Here is a 24,935-nt window from a genome sequence, read left to right as displayed (position 1 = left end):
TCTTCACCTATATTTACTGAGAAAATTATTTCATTCATGCCATTTCCTTGAATATCTACCTTGAAATATGAAGTAGTTGAAACAAGCACATAGTACTTTATTATCTGCTGAATTTTATGTTCAGGTTGTATAAATGTGTAAATAAATCAGAATTAGATTGATTCTTCCACGTTCTAATTTAACTTTAGGTGTTTGGTTTTAAGTGTATGATTTTGATCTGTCAATGATAATCACCAAGAATGACTGACTATGCATTATCTCCTAAGAAATAATAGTCAAAATGTCTTTGTTTTTTGTTACATAGTACTTCATACACTCCCCCCCCCTTTCCAAAATACTGTTAAGAAAACTCCTAATATAGCATTAATATCACCCATGAGTTGAGATGTTTGTACTCAGTCACAGGCATCATGTAATTAATGAGTTGTAATATTTGTACTCAGTCACAGGCATCATGTAATTAATGAGGAGTTGAGATGTTTGTACTCAGTCACAGGCATCATGTAATTAATGAGGAGTTGAGATGTTTGTACTCAGTCACAGGCATCATGTAATTAATGAGGAGTTGAGTTGTGCTTCCAAATGACACTGATACATTGATTAGCCTTTTTCTGTGCCATAATGACTGAAGCCTGATTAGGGTAAGTTTAATACAGTTACCACCCATGCAGTCCTTGGTTAAGTCCCCTATTCTTGCATGTGCAAGGGAAGTTGTTACACAGCCAAGATAAATATAAACATTCAAAATGCACGAATGTAGGTTAAGAAAAATCTACCCAAGGATAAGATATTAATTTGCAGACATGAGGCTTTGACAATTGACGGACTTAAAACTTGATTCATGATGCCGGATGAGGGATTATTTTTTGTCTGATTTTTGAATGAAAAATTAGGGTCCGAGTCAAAATGTCATATTGTGAATACTAATGCTACATAAAAACAGGAAAATAGCTTTTGTAAATTTCTCAACTTAGGATGGAGTGTAAAAAGTTGGGTTTATACAGAGGAATTCTGTTAACTATTAGTGACATTTAAAAACGTTGGCAGTCAACAAACAGGGGTCAGAACCATAGAAGTCATTGCAACACACAGTATTATATTTATGATACAAATGTAAACAGGTAAGAAATAAACCCTACTTTTATGTTAAAGTTAAATGAGACAGACACAAAGTAATGATACAGTCCTGCATTGAACATTGATCTAGAATTGCTTTTTCCTTTATAATGTATCAGAAGATGAAATTTAAACAAAATTGCAATTACAATATTGGCTTTTATTTATAATACTCAAAATTAGATTAGAGAATCAGTACCAGTACATTGATTGATTAATGCAGGACAGTAACTTAGACTGCTGCATGTTTTGGGATTTAACTGGGTTGCAATTAATGTTTTTCCTGATAATTGTGAAAGAATAATCAAGTGATACTAGAAGTCTGAGTTTTTGTTAGTTTATGTGCATAATGATCAAATTAGAAGATCATGTGATGAAAGATTATGATTGTTTTATACTGGAAAACAATCATACATATAGGCAAGTGGATTCACTTGTTTCCTCCAAAGCCAACTCTCACAAGTATATGATAGTTGGGGAGTATTTGAAATAATTTGCCAGATCATGTTGTACAGATTGTGAAATTAAGTCAAACTTGTATATACGGTCACATAGTCTCATGATCTGAGCATTTGCTGCAAAGCAGCTCCCTTAAAAGCATCTCATGATCTGAGCATTTGTTGCAAAGCAGCTCCCTTAAAAGCATCTCATGATCTGAGCATTTGTTGCAAAGCAGCTCCCTTAAAAGCATCTCATGATCTGAGCATTTGTTGCAAATCAGCTCCCTTAAAAGCATCTCATGATCTGAGCATTTGTTGCACAGCAGCTTCCCTAAAAGCATCTCATGTGATCTGAGCATTTGTTACAAAGCAGCTCCCTTAAAAGCATCTCATGATCTGAGCATTTGTTGCAAAGCATCTCCCTTAAAAGCATCTCATGATCTGAGCATTTGTTGCAAAGCAGCTCCCCTAACATCATTTCATGATCTGAGAATTTGTTGCAAAGCAGCTCCCTTAAAAGCATCTCATGATCTGAGCATTTGTTGCAAATCAGCTCCCTTAAAAGCATCTCATGATCTGAGCATTTGTTGCACAGCAGCTTCCTTAAAAGCATCTCATGTGATCTGAGCATTTGTTACAAAGCAGCTCCCTTAAAAGCATCTCATGATCTGAGCATTTGTTGCAAAGCAGCTCCCTTAAAAGCATCTCATGATCTGAGCATTTGTTGCACAACAGCTCCCTTAAAAGCATCTCATGATCTGAGCATTTGTTGCAAAGCAGCTCCCTTAAAAGCATTTCATTATAAGAGCATTTGCTGAAAAGAAACACCCATGAAAGCATGAAATGATTGTCATGGATATTGGGATTACACTTATTCAGAGACCCAAATGAACATGGATGTTTCTGCGAATCTGCGATATTTTGACTCAGACCCTCATTTTTTTCATTCCAAAATGAGATCAATAATCTCTGGATTTAAGAACCATACAGTGATCCACAAATTTATGTTGCACAAAATGATCCACAAATTCATGTACATGTTCTGCAAAATGATCCACAAATTCATATAGCACAAAATGATCCATAAATTTTAGTACCACATAATGTTATGAAAATTGATATGAAAATAAATGAATTTAAAGTAAATCATATGATTTTAACAGAACTTGTGATACTGATACACAACTTTGTTATTTAGGGTCGTGGAGGTAAAGGCTCTATATTTGTGTGGGCATCTGGAAATGGTGGCAATGCCAAGGACAGCTGCAACTGTGATGGATACACCAACAGTATCTACACACTGTCCATTAGCAGCATATCACAGGAGGGGAAAAAGCCTTGGTACCTTGAGGAATGTTCTTCAACATTGGCCACAACTTACAGCAGCGGTGCTTATAGAGAAAAACAGATTGTGAGTAATTATAGGGAAGCAAATATTTTTATTTTAATTTTAATGATGCTTTGAATTTCATGTAAATAGAAGACATACTTATTTACCTCTTTTGGTTGGATTATCATTGAATTATTGAAACCTGACCTGTACTCACAATATTTAAAAAAATAATATTGACATTTCAGAGACATTAATTAGTCTTTAAGTTGTCTTCAGTGTTTGTTAAGGTTCTGAGAATAAAGCAATATTGAGGGTTATGAATCAGCATAGGTTTCTAGAATTGCAAATTTAGATTTTGTTGAACCCACATTAGTAAGAAAGCATGCCATAGCAGTCACTTTCCATCAGCTGCATTGTATCCTAGTTGTCTGCAGTAATTGGAAATACTGTTTATACCCGCTTATAAGACAAGTCAAACTCCAAACTGCAAAGACCCAGATCTGACATCACGTAATGTGCTGGTAGATCTGGCTCTGTGCAGTTTTTTAGGAGTATTCAGTAAAACTAACAACATTGACTTTAATCTGAAGTTAAATTTTGCTATGGCAGATCAGGATATTGTTTGCAGGTTGATTCAACTTATAAGCAAGTATAGATGGTACATTTCTTTCAACAAATGATTTAATTTCTTTCTGATATTTAGTACTAAGCCATTCATTGAGAAAAACTACTAATGAATGAATGCAATCCATACAGATTTTGGCTGAGCCCATGTTGAAGGGAAGTGAGACACAGGTGTCACTTTTCTGAAAGTGTCAGCATTTTGCTACACTTTGGATAAAATTTTAAATATATTATGATCGCTGACATGAAGAGTAAAGAAAGATGCAGATAATTCATAAAGAAAAATCTAACATTAAATGATTGGATAGAAGTTTGTTACTGTATATACTCGCGTATAATCCCGTTTGCGTATAAGCCGACCCCCCCAAAACTGAATTGGTAAAACTGTTATAAAGTGCATAACCCGTGTATAAGCCGACCCATAATTTCTAGACTACCGGTACATCACAAGATGCACAAAGTGAGTTCTGAATACGTTTATTTAGGCAAATCACATTATTAAATAAAATAAAAGTAAGAAAGCTAATTTATAGGTTGAAATAAAAACAATTCTAAAGTGTTAAGTCTTAATGGAAATTTAATTAATCCTCATTCTAAAATCATGAATTATAAAAGTTCTATCACTTTTAGAATCCTTCAAAATCTGGCTCTGTATCAGACTCGCCAAACAGTTCACGAAACTCGGCTTCTGCTACGGGCATGCTTTCATCATATACGTCGTCATTGTCATCATGGTCATCCAATAGTGTGTTGTTCTCCTTCTCGCTCTCCTCATCATTGTTGGATTGAAATATAGCATCATCCTCTGTTCCATTTTGTCGACGTTCACTTACAAAATCACTGAGTTCTTTCCCCAATTCAGGGAAAGAGGCAATCCCAGTCCGACGAGCCTTCTTGGATTTTGGCATTTCTTCTAATGCTGCTTTCCTTTTCCGCCATTCCCGTACTTGCTTCTCGTTCACAAAAAATTTGCGTGCTGCAGCACAGTTATTTGCTTCTGCTTATTCAATAACTTTAAGTTTAAATGCTGCATCATAAGCAGAACGCTTTCTTTTACTTCCAACACTATTCATTTTATCTGATTGAATTGAATATAAACTTATAGAGAGATTAAACTAAAATAATTTCTTATAGTGGTAGTATGCTATTTATATACCTTATCCTGTAATTATTTCCATGTGTGGTTGGTTATCAGTTTGTATTTGATAATTATTTATCATTGTTGTTTATTTGTGTTTTTTTTTAAACTACCGGTAGTGTGATTCAGTTGATCAAAATATGATTGGTTTCAGCGTGGACATTATTCAAGTATTGTGACAGTTTATAACTTTGAGCAGAAACCATGTCCACTACCATATCTCATTAAACAATACATCTGAGAGTCGGCATGTATTAGTAAAGTCACTGGCATTGTGCAACAAAACAAACCTATTATTCCCATGCGTTTACCACAGATTAAGCATATGGTAGCTATTGTACAACACTCTACCGCTAACAAACCACTTTGCTTTACAAACAACTAAACAACAGTAGTATATAAACTGTAGCTGCCGATTACTTCTAAAATACCTGTCAGAATTATATTGTTTTACAATTATTCACGCTGACTCTTATATTGCACTGTTATTTACCCTTCCTAAACGTGCACACAACTAACCCCTATGGAGCCTCTCGCTATTGTTCCTTTAAGACTATTGTACATGTATTTCTACTCTCGATCAATATTTACACTGAAATAAGCTAGCGTGCATTTGTACGATGCTGTAGAGTTTAATGATTACTGATTAGCTGAGGGTTAAATACTTGACTGGAGATTACTAATATGGCGGTTCTTTTGGAAAATACACGTACCACCATGGCTTAAATAACACGTATGGCTGCATTTTCTGGTGGATGGACATCTGTCAAATAGATGTCAAGTACGTTAAAACATGTTTTTCATTCATTATCCTACCACTTAAGTTAGAAAAAAAATATTTGTTTCACTTCACGACAGCACAAATCTTACGAGCCATGTGGCATCATTAGGATGTGATCTCATCTTCAGTGATTGACAGAAACAATAAATACTGGAAATAGAGGGGAAAAAGCATTAAAAATTTCAGACTTGGACCTTGGCCCACAGATAAGACGACCCCCCTTCTTCCAGGCCTTATTTTTTTCCTAAATTTTTCGGCTTATACGCGAGTATATATGGTACTTTTAATGAATGTATTATTCATCCCTGGTGTTTTACCTAGATTTTGAAAAATTGACACAAATATTCCTGATAAACATGCTCATGGCTTGGCATTCCTCACAAAACTATTTGACTTGCATCATGAAATGTTACACAGTTTATCAAGGCTATGTTTAGAGAACCTGACAAGATTTCCAGGCCATTGCATCAATTTTTCACATTTTTTAACCTTGCTTTTATATATATCTTTCACAGAATTTTGACTTATTTTTTATCATTTACTTCATGCTTACATTTATTTGGAAGTCTTCTATCTTTGTAAAGTTTTTGTACAGTGCTGTTTTTAATTTTTACATTTTTCAATCTTTACTCTTAGTTGGCACCAAATAGTCACTGTTGTGCTGAGGTGCAGTAAAATGCTACCACGTTTATACATTTGGTACTAGCTTGACAAAAATTAGGATAGCATATTTCAGTAAAGATCACTTTAAATATAAGTAAAGTTTAGTAGGCTCTTTTGTATTCACATGCAGAAGACCTGAGCAGATTTCAGGTCATTAGAACAATATTACAGTATTTTACATATTTCAGCTTTTTTTCAAAATGAACATTTTATCCAAAACCTTAAAGCAAAACCTGCTCAGGGTAAACGTGCAGTTTTATAGCCTCGTTTGTATTCATTTGTAGATGAGCTCATTAGATTTTCAGGTATAGTGGTAATTTTAAAGGTTTTATACATTTTAAAAACTTTTTTGACCATTTTTTAAAAATCAGACTTTGTTAGCACAATTCTACAAATATCATTTGAAAGTGTCCTGTTTTTCCCGTATTTGTCCCATATTTTGGACCTGAATACAGGTGTACATTTTTCTTGCTAAAAATACATTTTTTAATATTAAAAAAAATAATCATAAAATTTCCTTTCAATTTTCTGTTTAAAACAGGCATTCTGTTCCTGTTCCATTCTGATATATACGAATAGAGTTCTAAAATATGATTGGTTCATTTGAAATCAGGGCTACCATGCCTGTCTTTACCTGCCATATTGGATTTCCCAAGCAGTTATTGCTATCACTGCATCTCATCTTTGTAATATTCAACTTCTAATCATGTCTAAAAGGAAACCAAAATATTCAGAATTTTCTCCAGGAAAGACGAGAAGACAGAACTGGAGGGACAATTGTGCCATCTTGTTTAAATTTGTGAAACCATCTAGAACAGGAGAAAACTCTACGTTTTGCAAATTGTGTAATGTGACTTAGCTATTAGGCATGGAGGCGCCCATGACATAAAAGAGCATGAAAAAGATAATAAACATCAGCTTGCTGCTTCATCATCAACAACTCTTTCTGAACTTAACGACATATATAAATACCAGAGAGAACCTTGATTTAATTCAATTGAAATTGGGTTTATTAAATTTATTTTAAAAATGGACCTTCCTCTTTCAGTTACTAGTGTTGTTGGCAATTTATTTCACACATGTTTTCCAGACAGCAAAATCGCAAAGGATAACTCATATGCTAGAACAAAAAAGTTCAGAAAGGAAATCACACATAATTCAGATTATCAATGAAAGATGGTACATTGGAATCGATAATGACTGGAAGAAAAATAAACAAGGTGTGGAAATGGCTCATATAAACACCCTGTGTCTGAGTGTGTGTTGCACTCTTGCACCTTCTAAATGGACACCCGAATGGAACAGGGTGCCTGTTGAGAAGGTGCAAGAGTGCAACACATGTATCTTTGACATTAAATAATTAAGGAAGGTACTATCCTACTTGACAAATGGTTGTAGATGTTTTAAATAGTTACATATGCATTAAAATGTATAATAAAAATCAGTATTTGTTCCTGAAAATCCATATTTTTGTCATAATCAGTCAGTAGTTTTGTTGCCTGGGGTTGGCAGCTATGCATATCTTTAGGTATAAATCGATGACATGATTAGATTTCATGCCAGTATAGCAGTTTTAAGAAAAATGTATTGATGAATTTGTATATATCTGCCATAATGTGGAGTGTATGATCTGTTATCACATCTTTCCATGTGTTCCTATTTCATTTCTCACAGTGACTTGAGTTTTCCTTCATCAACCACTACCAAACTTTCAAATAGCTTGCGTTTGAAGGGAGGGATACACCTATCAATTTTAGGGTCAACATGTCAAGGATTAGGATCACTGATTAAAAGGGGGATAAATATTTTTCTTCACAATAGCATTAGTACTACACTGCAGACCTGGACCAAACATTGTGAATTCATGCACTGTGGTGGAGAAGATGACTTTCTATTTTGGAGTCAAAACATCAAGGTCACATTGACTAAGAAAAATGCTTCTGTACAATAACATAACAGATCTAGATTGAACTTTGTCAAGGGCTTGCACTTGTGGTAAGGTAGAGATCTATTGATTTTGGGTTAAAAGGTCACAGGTCAAGATGATGGGGTTAGCTGATCAGAGGTCAAGGTTACTGTGACTGAAAGAAGAAAAATAGTTCTGGATTGAAACACTAAGTTCAAGACCCTGTATTTTGACCAAAGTTTGTGGAGGACTTGCTCGCAGGAAGAGGCCTATTAAGTAGGGTTTCAAAAGGTCAAAGGTAAAAGTCATGGTGACTCAAATAAAAATGTTTTTTTTGCAGAAAACATTTTCCTTTAGAGTAAACTGCTTGACTGGAACTATGGATGGTTTGCATTTAGGTCATTGGTTAAGGTCACTGAGACCACAGGTCAGTAATCTCTACTAATGCATACATATAGGAAGATTAAACATGGGTCAGGCATTATAATGCATGGACTCTTGACTATTTTGGTCTGCAGCGGTGTAATGCATACTTTGCAGACACAAATATAGTGTCAGAGATACCTTGATTAGGAAATTCATACAGTTATCAAGTAAGTACAGTAGAAGTTTGATTATCTGGCACCCTATTAACCGTGAGTATCTCTTTACCGTCATGGCATTGTATGTTAAAATACTAAAAACTGGTACATGTATGTATATATATAGATATTATGATTTTTTTGATGACCCGGTCTATTGTATAATATTTTTAATGTACATATTCTATTATCTTCTAACACCTTGCTGGATAATCAAAGTTCTACTGTAAATTTTTTTAAAAGAAAGCTTGAGTTGATTGTGCATCACAAGTTGTGTGCATTTGACATGTATACATATTTTAAGTTGTGCAATTACTGTTATATATGAACACACCTTTGGTCTTAAATATTTGTATTGTGTTTCATTGTTATACCATGGAGATGCAATGTGATATCAATAAAAGAATTACATTGTAGTACAAGATAGTGAAATACAAATTAGTTTAATTTTTTTTTTTAAATAAAAAAAAATGTTAGTTTACATTTTAATATAATCAGCTATATATTTGAAGTAACAATAGGGGACACAGATTTAAATGACATAATATGCAGATACAAGACCAATATTATCAATTTTTCTATCAGTACATGCCAGAAAAGATATGATTCAGTTGATAATTTCACACTAATATCATCGCTGGCATTCAACCAATCAAACACTGCTATTTGACTCATTTGAGTAAGTGTTTTTATCCTTTTAGATCTTTGTCTTTGTTAGCGAAGAAAATTCTTCTAGCCTGCTAAAACTTAATATTTATAACCAATAACATGTTGAAATTTATTCCCATAATTTTTCCAGATTCATTTTAAGAAATTCTTTGATGACGAAATTAGACTCTTATAAGGCAAGATAAAGGATAAGGCTGGAGTAAACCAAATGTTTTCACCTACTGGAAATGGGCATCAAGCCAAATGTAACCCAAATGTAGACATTTTCAATAACACTGATATTAGCTGGACTGTTGGAAAACATGGGAAATATTGTCTCTTAACAGTTTTTTTTTGATAGTATGTAAATTTATTGTTGTAGATCTCAGTTGACCTGCATAACCTTTGTACAGAGACACACACAGGGACCTCAGCTTCAGCTCCACTGGCTGCTGGTATTGTGGCTCTTGTCCTGGAAGCAAAGTGAGTAACATAACTGATACAGGGATTGTAATGCTTATTTGAATGTCTTTCATGGCTGTTTCACTCATTAGTGAGTACATGTGAGATATAAGGTATAAATAAATTAAAACTTTTGCATGTAACAGTAAATCAGTGTTTAAAATCAATCTTGTGTTTATTAAACCAGTGTATCTTTTTATTCCAGCATGAAACTCAAACCCAAGATCAGAACCCCAAAATCAGATATGTTACTTGGCATACTTTATGTCATTACAATTTAGCATGCTAGTAGTGGAAGTAAAGTTGAGAAGATTTATAATGTGTTATTTGTCTTGCCTGTGTTATCATGGTGAGGCATCTGTATCACTTTGTTAGCATGGCAAGATGATAATCACTATGTTAGCATGGTGAGATAATTACCACTTTGTTAGCATGGTGAGATAATTACCACTTTGTTAGCATGGTGAGATAATTACCACTTTGTTAGCATGGCAAGATGATAATCACTTTGTTAGCATAGTGAGATAATTACCACTTTGTTAGCATGGCAAGATGATAATCACTATGTTAGCATGGTGAAATGTTAGTATCCCTGTGTTAGCATAGTGAGATGATTATCATTTTGTTAGCATGGCAAGATAATTACTACTTTGTTAGCATGGCAAGATGATAATCACTATGTTAGCATGGTGAAATCTTAGTATCCCTATGTTAGCATAGTGAGATGATTATCATTTTGTTAGCATGGTGAGATGATTATCATTTTGTTAGCATGGTGAAATGTTAGTATCCCTATGTTAGCATAGTGAGATGATTATCACTTTGTAGCATTTTGAAATGTTAGTATCCCTATGTTAGCATAGTGAGATGATTATCACTTTGTAGCATGGGGAGATAATTATCACTTTGTTATTATGGTGAGGCATTTGTATCACTTTGTTTGCATTGTGAGGTGTCTGTATCAATTTTTTAATATGATGAGGTGTTGGTATTACGTTGTTAGCATGGTGAGAAGTCTGAATGAGTTTGTTATCATGGTATTATATCATTATCACTTTGTTAGTATGGTGAGATGTCTGTATCTCTTTGTTGGTATGATGAGATGTCAGTATCAACTTTCTAACATGGTGAGGTAGTGGTATCACTGTTATGGTGTGGTATTCATTTTCACTTTCTTAGCATAGTGGGATGCCTGTATCACTGTGCTAGCATAGTGGGATGACTGTATCACTGTTAGCATAGTGGGATGACTGTATCACTGTTAGCATAGGGAGATGTTACTATCACTGTGTTTGTATGGTCACGTGATTGTGTCACTGTTAATATGATGATGTGTTGGTATCAGTTTGGTAGCATGGTGAGGTGTTTATCAATTTGTTTGCATGGTGAGAAATCATTATCACTTTGTTAGCATAGTGAGGTGTCAGTATTTGTTAGCATAGTGAGAAGACAGTATTACTTTGTTAGCATGGTGAGATATCATTATCACTTTATTAACATGGTGAGATGTCTGTGACTTTGTTAGCATACTGAGGTGTCATTTGCAACTTCCTTGCATGGTCAGATGTCATGATCACTGTTCACATAATGAGATGTCTGTATCCATTTGTTAGCATGGTGAGATGTCGATATCACTTGACAATATTAAAGTTTTGTTTTCAAGTATTTTATTAATTTAAAGTACTTGCAAGTCACATACAAAGGGGATAGATCAACACACTGGTGCTGGTGAGTCATGTGGTTTTGTCAAAACTTTATTAATGCTGCAGAATATTGCAGTTTTCTACTTTAAGGACTTTGCTGTTGAGCTTGAGTTTGTTACACAGTTTAGAGATTACTGTGTCAGAAATTATCCTAGTGTACATGGCATGAAGAGTGAGTGTTGAAAGTCACATTTTATGCTTATTTTACATTTGTATCTTTGTGTAAATCTGGTGTGAAATTCAAACACATTTTCTACCAGTTTGGTTGTAATTATGGAAGTTTAGAAAGAAAAGCATGTACTGGGTATCAAGCTAGGTATTTGAGCTACGTTAGAAGACAATACAAAATATGCCTGAATACAAACATAATTTGCCTCAGTAGGTTTCCATTACACCTGTAATTCATGTTTGTATATTTTTTCCAATTCCAATAGATTCACTGTTTTAAATGCTTTGCATTTTAATTTTGTTTCTTAGTGAACTTGAAGATAACAATTAGATTTAAAATGTATAATATACGTATCCATTCATAAAATGTGGTCACCATAGAGATCTGTTGCTTATCGTCTAGTACTTGTCACCATAGAGATCTGTTGCTTATTGTCTAGTACTTGTCACCATAGAGATCTGTTGCTTATCGTCTAGTACTTGTCACCATAGAGATCTGTTGCTTATCGTCTAGTACTTGTCACCATAGAGATCTGTTGCTTATCATCTAGTACTTGTCACCATAGAGATCTGTTGCTTATCGTCTAGTACTTGTCACCATAGAGATCTGTTGCTTATTGTCTAGTACTTGATGAATTTTAGGAGCTTTTTATGTTTTGTTAAGTTGCACATATTGCTCTGCTTCAGACCTGACTTAACATGGAGGGATGTCCAATACATTACACTGATGACAGCCAGACCAATGCCAGATGGAGATTGGATCACTAATGGTGTGGGTCGCAAAGGTAAGCTGCCAAGCCAACAGATTTTCAACTTCAAATCTTATTCCACTTAAAGTCTGGTCCCAGTTTCACAAAACGTTACATTTTCCTAATGTCTAGATTTTAAAATATTTTGTAACAAAAACTTTTGGCTGAACATTTAAAGACCTGCTATCTTGAATTCTCTTGAAAAGAAAATAGTTTTCTTTCTCAGAAACACTTGATGATTACATCAGGTCTAGTGAATTTGTTAATTATTTTCATGTTTTAAAAAAAAATTCCCAAACATCATTTACATTAGCAACTGGCAGCTGGCTTAAAAGCCTTTTACAAATTTTTACTTTGTAGCTTTATCTTTTTGCAGCACTACAAAAGATTTTAATCACTTTTTTATATACCAAACCTAGGTTGTTTTGAATGTAAAAAAATGAGAAGGGTGCTCAAAACTGTAATGGCATCCTTATACTTGAGAGAAAAATCTGAACATGGTCAGAGTTATCACAGTATTACAAGGAATGAGTCTCAGATCTCAGTTTAAGGCCTGGCTTTGCAACCTAATTTGTCAGACTACTGCTTTTGTACATAAGCTGCCATTTGTTTTACTGCCTATAAATATTTACAAAACCTGTTACTTTGTAAATGAATATTGATTTGGCTGTCAGTGTCACAGAATTAAATTAAAATTAAATTATATATTTCCACATCTCTGCTTAAAAGAACTCTTTAGTAGGATTCTTCTAATAACTTTTTAAAGCATGGATGATTTTGACAGCAAAAGTTGCACTGCTTGGAGAAAAAAAAACTAAGTTGATGAGGCACTACATCTTGTTGCATTATGGATATTTTCATCATGTACACATATGTATCAGCATGAAATATAATCTTGATGATGTTAATCTTGATGATCCTAATCCTAATCTTGAAAATCTTGATAATCCTAATCTTGATAATGTTGATAATCCTAATCTTGATAATCTTGGATAATCCTAATCTTGATAATCCTAATCTTGATGATGTTTTACCTAAATAATGAGATATATTCAGCAAAACATGCTTTAGAAACTGAATCCTGTTGTAAAATTAGAAGACATGCTGCAGATGAAACAATTCCAAAATTGATCAAGGTATGGCTTATATGTTGCCACTGTCTTGTGTTTTACTAGCTGTCAGTTGTGAGTCTAATGAAGAATGTAGAAAGTGCTGAATTGGTTCAATCAAATGGCATTGTTTTTTTTAATCATATACACATTGAGAGTGTTTTAAACGTTGCATGTTTATTTAAACACAGAATAACTAGGAATGATTTATTGAAATTAATTCCAAATGAGACCAAATACATCTAGCAGTGAAGCTCATCCAGTATTCTGATACAGAAGTTTATATCAGATCAAAACTGTGCTGTTTTTAATAATCAAAGGAACGCAAGAAATTTTAATCATAAAATAATTTTCCAGCTAGCATAAAAATTGATAATAAATGGTTTTAAAGTTCCTTCATAGCAGCAGTTTAATCCAGCTGGAAGCATGGTCAGATCAAGGTCTCACTGCTGGAAAATTTGCAATGATGTTTTGTTAAAGTTATTTATTTACTTATGTTTTTCTAAAGTTATTCATATACTTATATTTTTCCTTCAAATACAACAGCTGATCACATTAATATTACAATTACTCTGTGCTACCTCCAAATTTAACCCTATCTGAAAGACAAAAATTCCTCTTTATATCATTGTATGCACAAAGGAAAACAACTGTTAATTAATTCCCCTTGTTCCTGCTAGGTGATTTTTGTTGTCCTGTTGAAACTTTTGCTTGCTACTGTGAACATTGTCTCCAAGAATCTATTGAAAGTTATGCTTAATTTTGACCATCCATTATTTATTTTCAGTGGTATAGTCAGTCAAAAGATTATACATTCTTCATAGCAAATGTTCCATGATTCTCTGTGAATTTGATTGTATTTCTCAAGTTTTTACTATTCGTTATTGTCCATGTGATGCCGATCAGTTACACTTAATTTTTAACCATTGTAAGTGTTGTACCCTTAAATTTCAATTTAGTACACTTCTTAAGTAATCTCGATTATATGAGTTTTAACTTTTATTTAACAATTTGTGTCTTTGTTGCATGCATATGTTGTGTTGGTTTTTGTCTTCTTTCATTCATTACAGAAATGTCAAGCAAACTCATGAGACATGTTTAGCCTCCACAAAGTGTTTCTGTTCACACACACATGTATTGTGTGTTTATTTTGGACAGATGTCCAGTTCATTGTCTTAATAAAGAAACTGAAGTAACTGGCTGGCTGTACTTTCTACAGTACAGCTTATTAGATTTTTCTGAACCCCACACATTGTGGTGAGGGACTTTATCTCCACTACTTTTGCTCCATGACAGAGTGATAAATACCTTAAATTCACCATTGCACCTCGGCTGGCACGCTTTTGGCATCTCCAGCATGGAGGGGCTGTTCGATTGTACAGATTGACATTTGAACAGCCAATAAATGAAGACCACCATGGAAAGACTGTGACGTCATGAGTGACTTACAATTAGATACCAGTTCAGCAATCATGGTCATTATATAGATCATACATATGGACAACAACAAATAATTTCCAAATTTTTGTATATTCAGTGCATTTAGAAAATGTTGGTTGACTTTTGCAATAAGTAAATGCAGTTACTTTATTCAAAGAAATCTGTACAAACTTAGGCAGTGACTTGATGAGAGGCATGTTGAGCTTCTTTTGAACAGTGTAAATTTATCCAGCTGTTTAAAAATGAAAAGTAATCCTCAGAGGTATGGACAATTAAATTCCAGATAACAGCTGCTTCTTTTTAAAAACACAAATAATGAAACAGAAAACACTGAATTTACACTTAAATGCGAAGTACTTGAGAGACCATGTCCACTCCACAGGGGTCATCCACGTCGACTCAGTGAGAAAGCTTAGTGTGTAGAGCAATACTTTGTTATTCATTCTGCAACACTTGTACAACCTTTTTGACTTTGACATTAAGGTCACATGTTTGAAAACAACACTTTCATTGGGGCTCAACGTGCAGGCTTTGTCCTTTTTTTTTTCCAATCAAACAAAAGAAGGCACTATATTTGTAATTTCTTCATATCATTGAATAACAGATTTAGAACTGTCTTCAAGAAAGCTTTAAATTACTTTTCTGATTATGTTTTGTCATTCCAGTCAGTCTTAGATATGGTTATGGCATAATGGATGCTTCTGCTATGGTGGACCTTGCTCTGAAGTGGAGCAATGTTCCAGAGCAACATATATGTGAAATCCCCTCACAAACTCAGAAAGCGTAAGTGCACAGAATTTGCTTTCAGAATTTGAGTAGAATATAAATATTGTTCAAAACTGATATTTAGAGCAAGTTGTAAATCTCTTAAAAAGATAATTATGAAGATGGCTTCAGAGCATAATTGGTATTATAGTGTTACTTCACTCTTTAAAACTTTAATTCATCAACAGACCCTTTACAAATAATCATATTAGTATAAACTGTCATGTAGTTAGATGAAAATTGTATTGGTAAAAATATTTTAGGGAATAAATTTGCTGCATATGAAGCAAATATGCAACATTTCTTGGTCTATATCAATTGAGGGACACAATTTTGCCCCTTTTAGTTTTGGTAATTATTGCAGAGAGAGCACCACTATGATACAAAAATGCATAGAGCTTGAAAATGCAGAAGATAAAAATCTAGAGTTTGTTCTTATTGGGGCTTTTTTATGGGGGGTGGGTGCATGCCATTTCTCCGAATCTGTATGAAGACATTTGATTTAGAGTAGTGACATTTTACACAACAAATCTTACCTAACGTTTTATGTGATTTGCGATATAAAATAAATCCTTACATATTTTCATATTCAATGCCAGAGAAATTCAAGACTCTGGTTATGTTGAGACCATGGACACCAGTGCCTGTGATGGTAGCCAAAATTCCATCAAGTTCCTGGAACATGTTCAGGCCAGGATCAACATGAAGACCAAGAGGCGTGGAGACATTGTGCTTCATCTGACGTCTCCAATGGGAACAAAGTCCACAATTCTTCCTCAGCGGCCAAATGATAGTGACAGGGCAAAAGGATTTGAAAAATGGGCCTTCCTGTCTGTGCATTTCTGGGGAGAAAATCCAGTGGGGAGGTGGAAACTGGAGGTAGAAGTACAACACAATCCCAATGCATGGGATGGTGGAAGCTTCCCAGGTAGAATGTCATGTACTACTTATGCATCCCTGATGAAAAGTGGGGGAGGGAGAGTATAAATGATGAAGATTTGACAAAATTGTTGGTTTAGAACTGGCAGATTATTTACAAGTCATGAATGAGCATATTGTTTTGAAAGATAACATTTCTTTTGTCCCACTTTATCAATAAAACACCAATAGGCAATTAAATAAAACTATTTTTGGATGGCTTTTTTATGTTTTGAATAAATAAAAAGTCATTGTGCATGGCTGAAGTTTGATCTCCACAATGTAATTGTCAGATAGTGCTTAATGATACATTTACTTGTACAGGAGCCACAACCACCAATGTTCTGGAGAATTGGTCCCTTGTATTGTATGGAACAGAAGAGAACCCGATCAGACTGACCTCTCAGCCTAGAACTCATCCACCAGCCTCCACCCTTACCCCTGCACAGTCCACATCTCCCACAACACAATCACCAACGGTATGACATGCTACTTTATTGTATAAACTCTTGGATTGAATATTTTTAAAACCATCTTGTGTTCTACATGCCACATGTGCCCTTTAGGATTCCTACAAGGTACATGTTAAAATGTAACATCTGAGGGGTCCAGGTGTAATATAAGAGATAAAATCATGCCACTAAAATTTTCTCAACATTTCATTGACCAGTTACCATGTTTTGACAGTTGATAAATGGAATCTCTTGTATGTGCAATTCGTCAAACCCATTCCATGGCAGTAATGTTGTGTCCACCAAGACCCACAAAATGTAATCATTATTAGACTTGTTTGATAAATTTCGTATTACATGTGCACTTGTATCAGTTATATAACTCTGTTCTGAGTGAGTTTGAAATTTTAAGTGGAAAATTACTTTTGAGCTGAACATTTTGAGAGTGGAATTTACCAACTGAAATGTACAGAGATGTGCATAACTACCAGGCATTCTATTTCTGGTCCCATGGAAATATCTGCCAAGGGTCACAGTAAATGATTACATGGCCTGTTTTTAAAGGAATACTTATATAAATGCAGATAAAAAAATAAAAATGAAGAAAGAACATTTCTTCCTCCCTTTATATTTTGCTCTGGGTTTACTTCACACTTCATGGACAGCATACTGTAGTATTATTTTCATTGGTCTAAATTTTCATAGTTTTACAGAAAAGGAAAAAGACCTTTTCATGGGTACTTCAATTTTTGGTGTCAGAGTTTGTGTATTGTAGTTATTTTACATTTTGGATTAAACTCTACAGATACCCCAAGTAAAGAATACAAAAGAACTATACTTGCTACAAGCAGTGGATGGTTCAGTGGTTAAAACAATACTGTATGAGCACAAACCAAAGACCCATCAAAAATCAATCACTTACGCTCAATATTAAAAGGAGTCTGCTGCAAAAAACAAATTAACCAGTTATTAAAGTACATGTGTATAATCTCTACGTTAGAACACTGTCCGTAAAGTTGCACCATTCATACTTTATAATGACACATTGGCTTAAGCATTGTAAAATTCTGCTTTGATCCCTGTCTGATTGGATAATGCCATTATTCCACATGTGAACCAAACACATGACCAGCTGCATCTTTGTTTGAGCTAATTTCATGTACAAAAAACCAACTTCAAACATTACACTTTACACTAAGTAAAAACTTCAAAGAAGAATTGAATTAATATTTCTACAACTGGCATGCTAATCAGGTCATGGAGACCATTGAGGAAAATGTGAAGATCAGTACAAGTGGACTTGAAAACCTCATTGATCAAGCTGGTTCATGCTGAATGGATGATTGCGGCTCACACAAGAATGTATGAAAAATTGGACCTAATTCTCAATAGTTTTGAGAAAGCTTGGCTTGCTGAATTCTAACAATTTTAGGTGTATTTACCAGACACATATGTGGACCAGGAGACTTGATTAACATGAGTTTGATTCAGTGGTTTGTCTGAAAAACAGTGAAGTGTAAGTTTCAGTACCCTGCTGTAATTAAAGTATAAGCATATTGTTTCAGTAATAATTTTGTTTCAGGCAGTAGTTTAATAATTTACAGTCATGTTCTTTGGGATGAAGCAAGCAAGGATGAAATAAAACATTGATTTTAAAAATTTCATTAACAGTTTCACTCGAATTAAGAATCAGTTTGAATAATGATTAAATCTAATTTGAATAATACTAGTATCATTTATTATCCATTCTTTCATTTTCAGTGATGTTTGAATACCTTATGCTTTTTCTGCTATCTTTACTTAGCTCACAACATATCTATAAGGCAGTGGGTGGAAATTACAGTCACTAGATGCCTAGACCTGCCAGCATTTATGATTTTGCCACAAGTTTTATGGAAATGACCCTTAAAATATGGGCTTATAAAGCACAAATTCTGGAAACGTGATTGCAGTAAAATCTGGATTCTGGCTTGTCCATGTTTAACTCAGATCTGAGTTTCATATTAGATTCAGTTGAATTGATCATGGAACTAAACTAATGTTACAGAAGTATCTCAGACACTTTAAACTGAGTGTATTTTGTGATGCAAGGCGACTGCATGATCAAGCGATTGCCACTCATGTTTGTAGCATTTCAAGTCACTCAGTCAATTTGCTTAACTTTGACAACAAAATCAAATCTTGCATGTGTATTACCTACTGTTGAAATTTATGAATTGTTGTCACAGACTTGCAGATTTCCCAGCATAACTTCACCCATTTGTACCTAATTCATTACTCTTCTCTTAAGCAGTTAGACTTCGTTAAGCAGTCCTCGGTAGGCGTGTGTAGGAGGAGCTGCTGGTGATCTAGAGTACATATCTATTTCTGTGATCCTGTCCAATAAGTTTCTGTTGTTACAGGGCTCAGCTTGTTGAATGTGGGTCATTGACACACTGGTGGAAATTTTTTAGAATTTTCTAGAACTCATAGTTGTTTTTTTTTTCAAACTCATTTTTTTTGTGTTGAATGTCTTGAAGTTATGGATGATCTTAACACAAACCATCTTGCAAAAATAAAAAGCACAATAAAAGATGATTGCAGGCTTGCATTGCCTCATCCTCCAAAAAAGTTAACTGGATATGTCACCTTGTTTTTTTTCTTCTTCAGATTAGTACTGCACTCCCAAAGTCGTGCATTACTACTCAGAAAAAGTCATTCATATTTTCCCATAAAAATGCAGTGATCTATAATTATAGAAAATTACACTTAGTAAGGAATATATTGAAACAGAGAAGACAAAAATCATTTTTTTTCTTTATGATTTATCAGCAATTATTTTGAGGACGGTTTGTTACATTATGCCATTTCCAACAATATAATTGTCATTTTTTGACATATTTTACTGATCAAATTGCAACATATGAATAGCAAATTCTTGATGGATGGTACTATTCAATTATTTTGACTCTACAAAATTTAAAGATATCCACTTTTCAGAATTTCAGTACTCTGGCATTTTATCAATTTCTGTGTACACTTGCTTATGGTTTGAGTCAAACTGCATAAAACAAACTTCCATATTTGCCATTGCATAATGCGCCTGCAGATCAGGGTTTGCTGATTGCTCCTAACAAACTGCACAGACCAAGATCTGCTGGCATATTATGCAACATCAGATCTGGGATAATGGGCTGGCAGATCTGGGTCTGTGCAGTTTGCAGTTGGACTTGTCATATAAGCGAGTATAGACAGTATCATCCTCAATTATAAATATGTTCCTTCTGGTTTTCAAAAAATTTGTAGATTCCTGAAATGCGACTTGGTTTGCTTGTTTGATTTGTGATGGTTGATTTTATTTCAGGGCTGCCACAGTGAGTGTAAGGGCAACTGTTCTGGACCCAAGGCCAACCAGTGTGATGATTGTAAACACTACAAAATATCAGATTCAGGGTAAATGAATTGTATCATAAGTACATTCACTAGTATTTGAAAGATCTCTTTGTACAAAAAAAAGAGAGACAGAAGAGTATATGGATAACAGATAAATGGATCACTTGGTTCATTGACTGACTGGTCATTTTCTGCTCATTGTGACATGCATCTCTTGCTTCCTAAACTGAATGTTTTAGAATAAACATCCCAGAAATAAATCAAGAAATTAATCTAATTTCAACTTGAATGATTTTTTTTATATTAGTTTGACTTTCAAGATGAATAATTATGTGAAGAGGAAAAGTTATTGTACAAGAATGCATTTTTCATTGGTTGATAGTGCATGCTATTTTTATATTTATTAATGATATCAGTTTTCATTGCATCAGTTGACATTTCATAAATATCTGTCAGTTTTCATTACATAAATATCAGTCAGTTTTCATTACATAAATATCTATCAGTTTTCATTTCATGAATATTTATCAGTTGTCATTACAATCAGTTTTCATTACATAAATATCTTTCAGTTTTCATTTCATTAATATCTATCAGTTGTTATTACATAAATATCTAATTAGTGTATAGATGGTTTTTTACTTCTTTTTAGCTCGCCTACAAATTTGTGGAGAGCTATATGCTACGCCTGGCATTGGCATCCACACATTTAAAAGCATATACATAATAATAATAATAATAATGAGGACTTTATATAGCGCCTAATCTTTAGAAGCTCATAGCGCTTTACAACATTAGATAACACCTATAACAAAAAAAAAACATATATAATGATACTATTACAAAAAACAAACACCATGAAATCAAAAGACATAAAAAAAACATGCTGAAAATATTTAAGGTAGGGAACATTATCAAGTCTTTAAGTTTGTTCTTGCAGTCGAAATAAGTGACTTTTAAGAGTACTCTTGAATGGGATCACTGTGGCTTTGTGTCTAAGTTCAGTGGGCAATTCATTCCACGTTGCTGGGCCCTGGTTTGCAAAAGAACATTGTCTATATGACTTGGTTTTCGTAGTGGGAATAATGAGTATAAGATTGTCAGAAGAGGAGCGTAAGTATCTTGCTGGTGTGTACACATGGGTGAGGTCGGATAGGATTGTTGGACTGGAGTCCATCATGAAACATAGCACAGAGAACAAATTTTGTGTTTGATTCTGGATTGAATGGATAGCCAGTGTAGGGTACAGAGCAGCGGGGAGGTGTGCTCTGATAGTGGTACTCTAAGTATGATCCGAGCAGCTGTGTTTTGCTACATATGTGTAGGTTCACTGCATCTCAACCATTCACTTGTCTTTGGCGCCAGTGTGATATAAGTTTCACAATATTTATTTCCCAGGGGATGGGATAACTTTGTACATATATGTACATTAGTTGTAAATTCTTGTTTTGGTTTTAAATTTTGTGCAGGTTATTTGCACACTTTGTACATGCTACTAAACCTGGTATCTTGAAACTTGGTGAGAGGATGAATCTTGACAAGTACTATACCCTCACAATAGTAGGTCACTGCGATTCATATTTCACCTTCACTAGTTTGGTTAAATTTTTTGTTTAAACTGTTATTGCTTGAATCCTTCAACTAGATGATTGTATAAATCTGTTAGTACCACATTCATACCAAAGAGAATTCACTGTGACCTACATTTCACAATGTACTGGCTTAGGTTAAGTTTTTGCATTACACTTTACAATAAATAAAGACTACAGAGAAGAATTGAATTAGTATTTCCACAACTGGCATGCTAATCAGGTCATGGAGACCATCAAGGAAAATATGAAGATCACTGCTTGAATCCTGAAGTTGATGATAATATGCTTCTCTATTAGTACCACACTCGACAACAAATGAAGCTCATATTGACCTATATTTCACATTTAACTGGCTTTAGCTAAATTTAGCTCATGACCTCATTTTTACCTTTTATCTTTTATTTGATATGTTTTTAGCATCATTTTCTCTCAGCTTTTATAATGTACATGATTTGAAGATTGTCATCTTAATAGAGATAATTGCATATGTCTTTAGATTTACATTTTTAGAACTTTTGACATTTATTGGCATTGTATAGCCAGTGTTGTGCTCTTAAATCCTACCACTACTGCTGCAAGGTCATGTCCACATGTGCTTTTTGCATGCTGCATGCATACTTTGATACATAGAATCATGAAACATGGAAGGGGATACATATTGATAAGTACTACACCAATACTGCAGAAACAGGTCGTTTTGACCTATATTTCATGCTTCAGTGAGATTGTTGAAATTTTTATTTAAAGTTCGTTTATTGGGTGCTGTTTAATTTTGAATTATGGAGCTTGATAGTTAGTACTACACCCTTACAACCAAGAACTACTGTTACCTACATTTTATTGGGGCCCCGAGTGGCCGAGTGGTCTAAAGCGCTCTTCGTTACGGATCACGACCATCTCACCTCTCTGCGGCGGTTCGCGTCTAGGATTCAGCCAATGTGGGTATGTGAGAAAGCTTGCCAGTAGCTTCTCGTGGGTCGGTGTTTCTTTCCGGTGTTTTCCCGGGTTCTTCCTCCACCATTAATACTGGCCGCCATGTATAGTCTATCGTGTGCTGAAAAATGGCGTTAAACCCCACAACAACAACAACAACAACAACCTACATTTTATTCTTTATTAACATAGGTTGAGTATTTGTGTTTAGCTCCTGATCACACAAGTTCTCTGCTATATACTTCCAAGCCTACAAAGGATGCCCTTTCTCACCAGCGCAGTTGGATGTATGAATAAATATGTTTATTCATTGTTAAACTTTCCATGTGAATGTCTTTACATTGTATATTGAGATAAGTTACCTGCAGTGGGTAAACATATTGTACATGTGAATTAGTACAGGTATTAGATTAGATGAGTAGAATGCATGCTTGACATGTGAGGCCTCAGCTGTAGTGGCTAATCAAGGTAATTACTGATGCATGGACTTGGGTCTTATACTGATTGTCACCTCATGGTTATTCAAAGCCTGTGACTTTCAACCATTTAAATCTTGCTTCTTGGGGTGGACAGTGATAAAAGGTTCTAAAGCAGATTTTAAGATCAGGGACTTAAAAGAAATGAATTTCTTGTTTTAGAAACTCTTCGAACACCTCTACTTTGATATTATAGAAAAGGATATTTGTTTTTTATCCTTTTATATAGTGTGTGCCTTGTCACAGTGTGTATGTATGTATATATATATATATATATATATATATATATATATATATATATATATATATATATATATATATATATATATATATATATATATATATATATATCTTGTTTCACCACAGTACTGCTTTAATACATAAAATCACTTAGAAGCTGAGCAGGAAAAATGGTAAAGATAAAAAATTGCAAAGGGAACCTTGGTTACACAAGGTGCTAACATTTTGCTTTCAAGATCACATAGGTCTGAATTTTTTTCTGCATCATAATCATTTACAGTTGCTATTGGATACAACTAAAAGCTTCATGGATGTGAGTTGTGTAAATGTTGATTAGATTCAAGTTTTTGTTTTCTGTTTATTAGGAATTGTGTGTCAAACTGCCCTCCAGACTACTTCAGTTACAACAGTGTGTGCACACTTTGCCCGTCTTCGTGCTCTCGGTGTTCCAGTGTATCCCAATCATCTGTGATCTGCACACAATGTAGACCTGGATTCTTGTTGATGGAAAATCGGGGCGAGTGCGTGAAGGAGTGTCAAACTGGCTACTTTAAAGGTGAAATTGCTGTTGTTGTACTTGTCATTTCAGCTTCTTTACAGGCTTGTTTGTTTTCAGTTAGAATAACAGTTTGTTTTGCAGGAAATTCATAACTACTAACATACATTTCTTCTCTCTATAGGGTTTTTGCAAAGGCCTCATCAGAACTCGTCATTTTCTTCTTGTCCTTGTGGTGAAGCAAGATTCATGAAGTATATCATTTGGCATATAATTGGAATTTTGGGGTTTTGATTTGGGAAATGCTATATTGTTCAACTTTTTCAACATTTATGACAAATACATATATTTATTTCACAGCAGTCAGACCAGTTATAACAGCCATATGCATGTAAAGTTTTGTCTGTATAGGACATGTTTTAGGTACCTTTGATAAATAAATCAACCTGAGGCATACACGATATAAATAAAGGCCACCATTTCATAGAGAGTTATTGCACTCAGTGGTTGCTGTATACAGGTTGGACTGTGCTTGCGACATTCTGCTGTACTGCATTTGTAATTGCTGTGCTATGCATGACTAATGTACACTTGATGCTTACAGCCTACTAGTTCAAATTATTTTAGTGTTATTTTCAGGGCTTTAGTAAGTGACCTGATCCTAACACAAGGCAAACTGATAATTAAATATATATCTGCATATAAATTGGTTCCAACTGCAGACTGCATTGACACTGAACTGCCATTGCATAATGCACTGGCAGATCCGGGTCTATGCAATTAGGAGTAATCACAAGAACAATCAGCATGGCAGTTCAGGATCTATATTG

General features: G+C 34.3%; 1 protein-coding gene across 1 annotated transcript in view; it reads left to right on the top strand.

The window, feature by feature from the left end:
• Positions 1–24,935, top strand: part of LOC149801893 (furin-like protease kpc-1) — a 139,949-nt gene that overhangs the window by 58,119 nt on the left and 56,895 nt on the right. The window contains exons 7-14 of the mRNA XM_089956275.1: positions 2,755–2,967; positions 9,613–9,713; positions 12,251–12,348; positions 15,527–15,644; positions 16,226–16,554; positions 16,869–17,023; positions 20,340–20,428; positions 23,975–24,165. Coding sequence (XP_089812401.1) covers positions 2,755–2,967; positions 9,613–9,713; positions 12,251–12,348; positions 15,527–15,644; positions 16,226–16,554; positions 16,869–17,023; positions 20,340–20,428; positions 23,975–24,165 — 1,294 coding nt within the window. The remainder of the gene's footprint in view (positions 1–2,754; positions 2,968–9,612; positions 9,714–12,250; positions 12,349–15,526; positions 15,645–16,225; positions 16,555–16,868; positions 17,024–20,339; positions 20,429–23,974; positions 24,166–24,935) is intronic.

The sequence above is a fragment of the Sinohyriopsis cumingii genome, chromosome 4 (genome assembly GCF_028554795.1).
Source record: "Sinohyriopsis cumingii isolate HCF-2022 chromosome 4, ASM2855479v2, whole genome shotgun sequence".
NCBI lineage: Eukaryota > Metazoa > Mollusca > Bivalvia > Unionida > Unionidae > Sinohyriopsis > Sinohyriopsis cumingii.
Note: the sequence above shows the minus strand (reverse complement) of the source record. Positions and strands in the feature narration are given on the sequence as shown.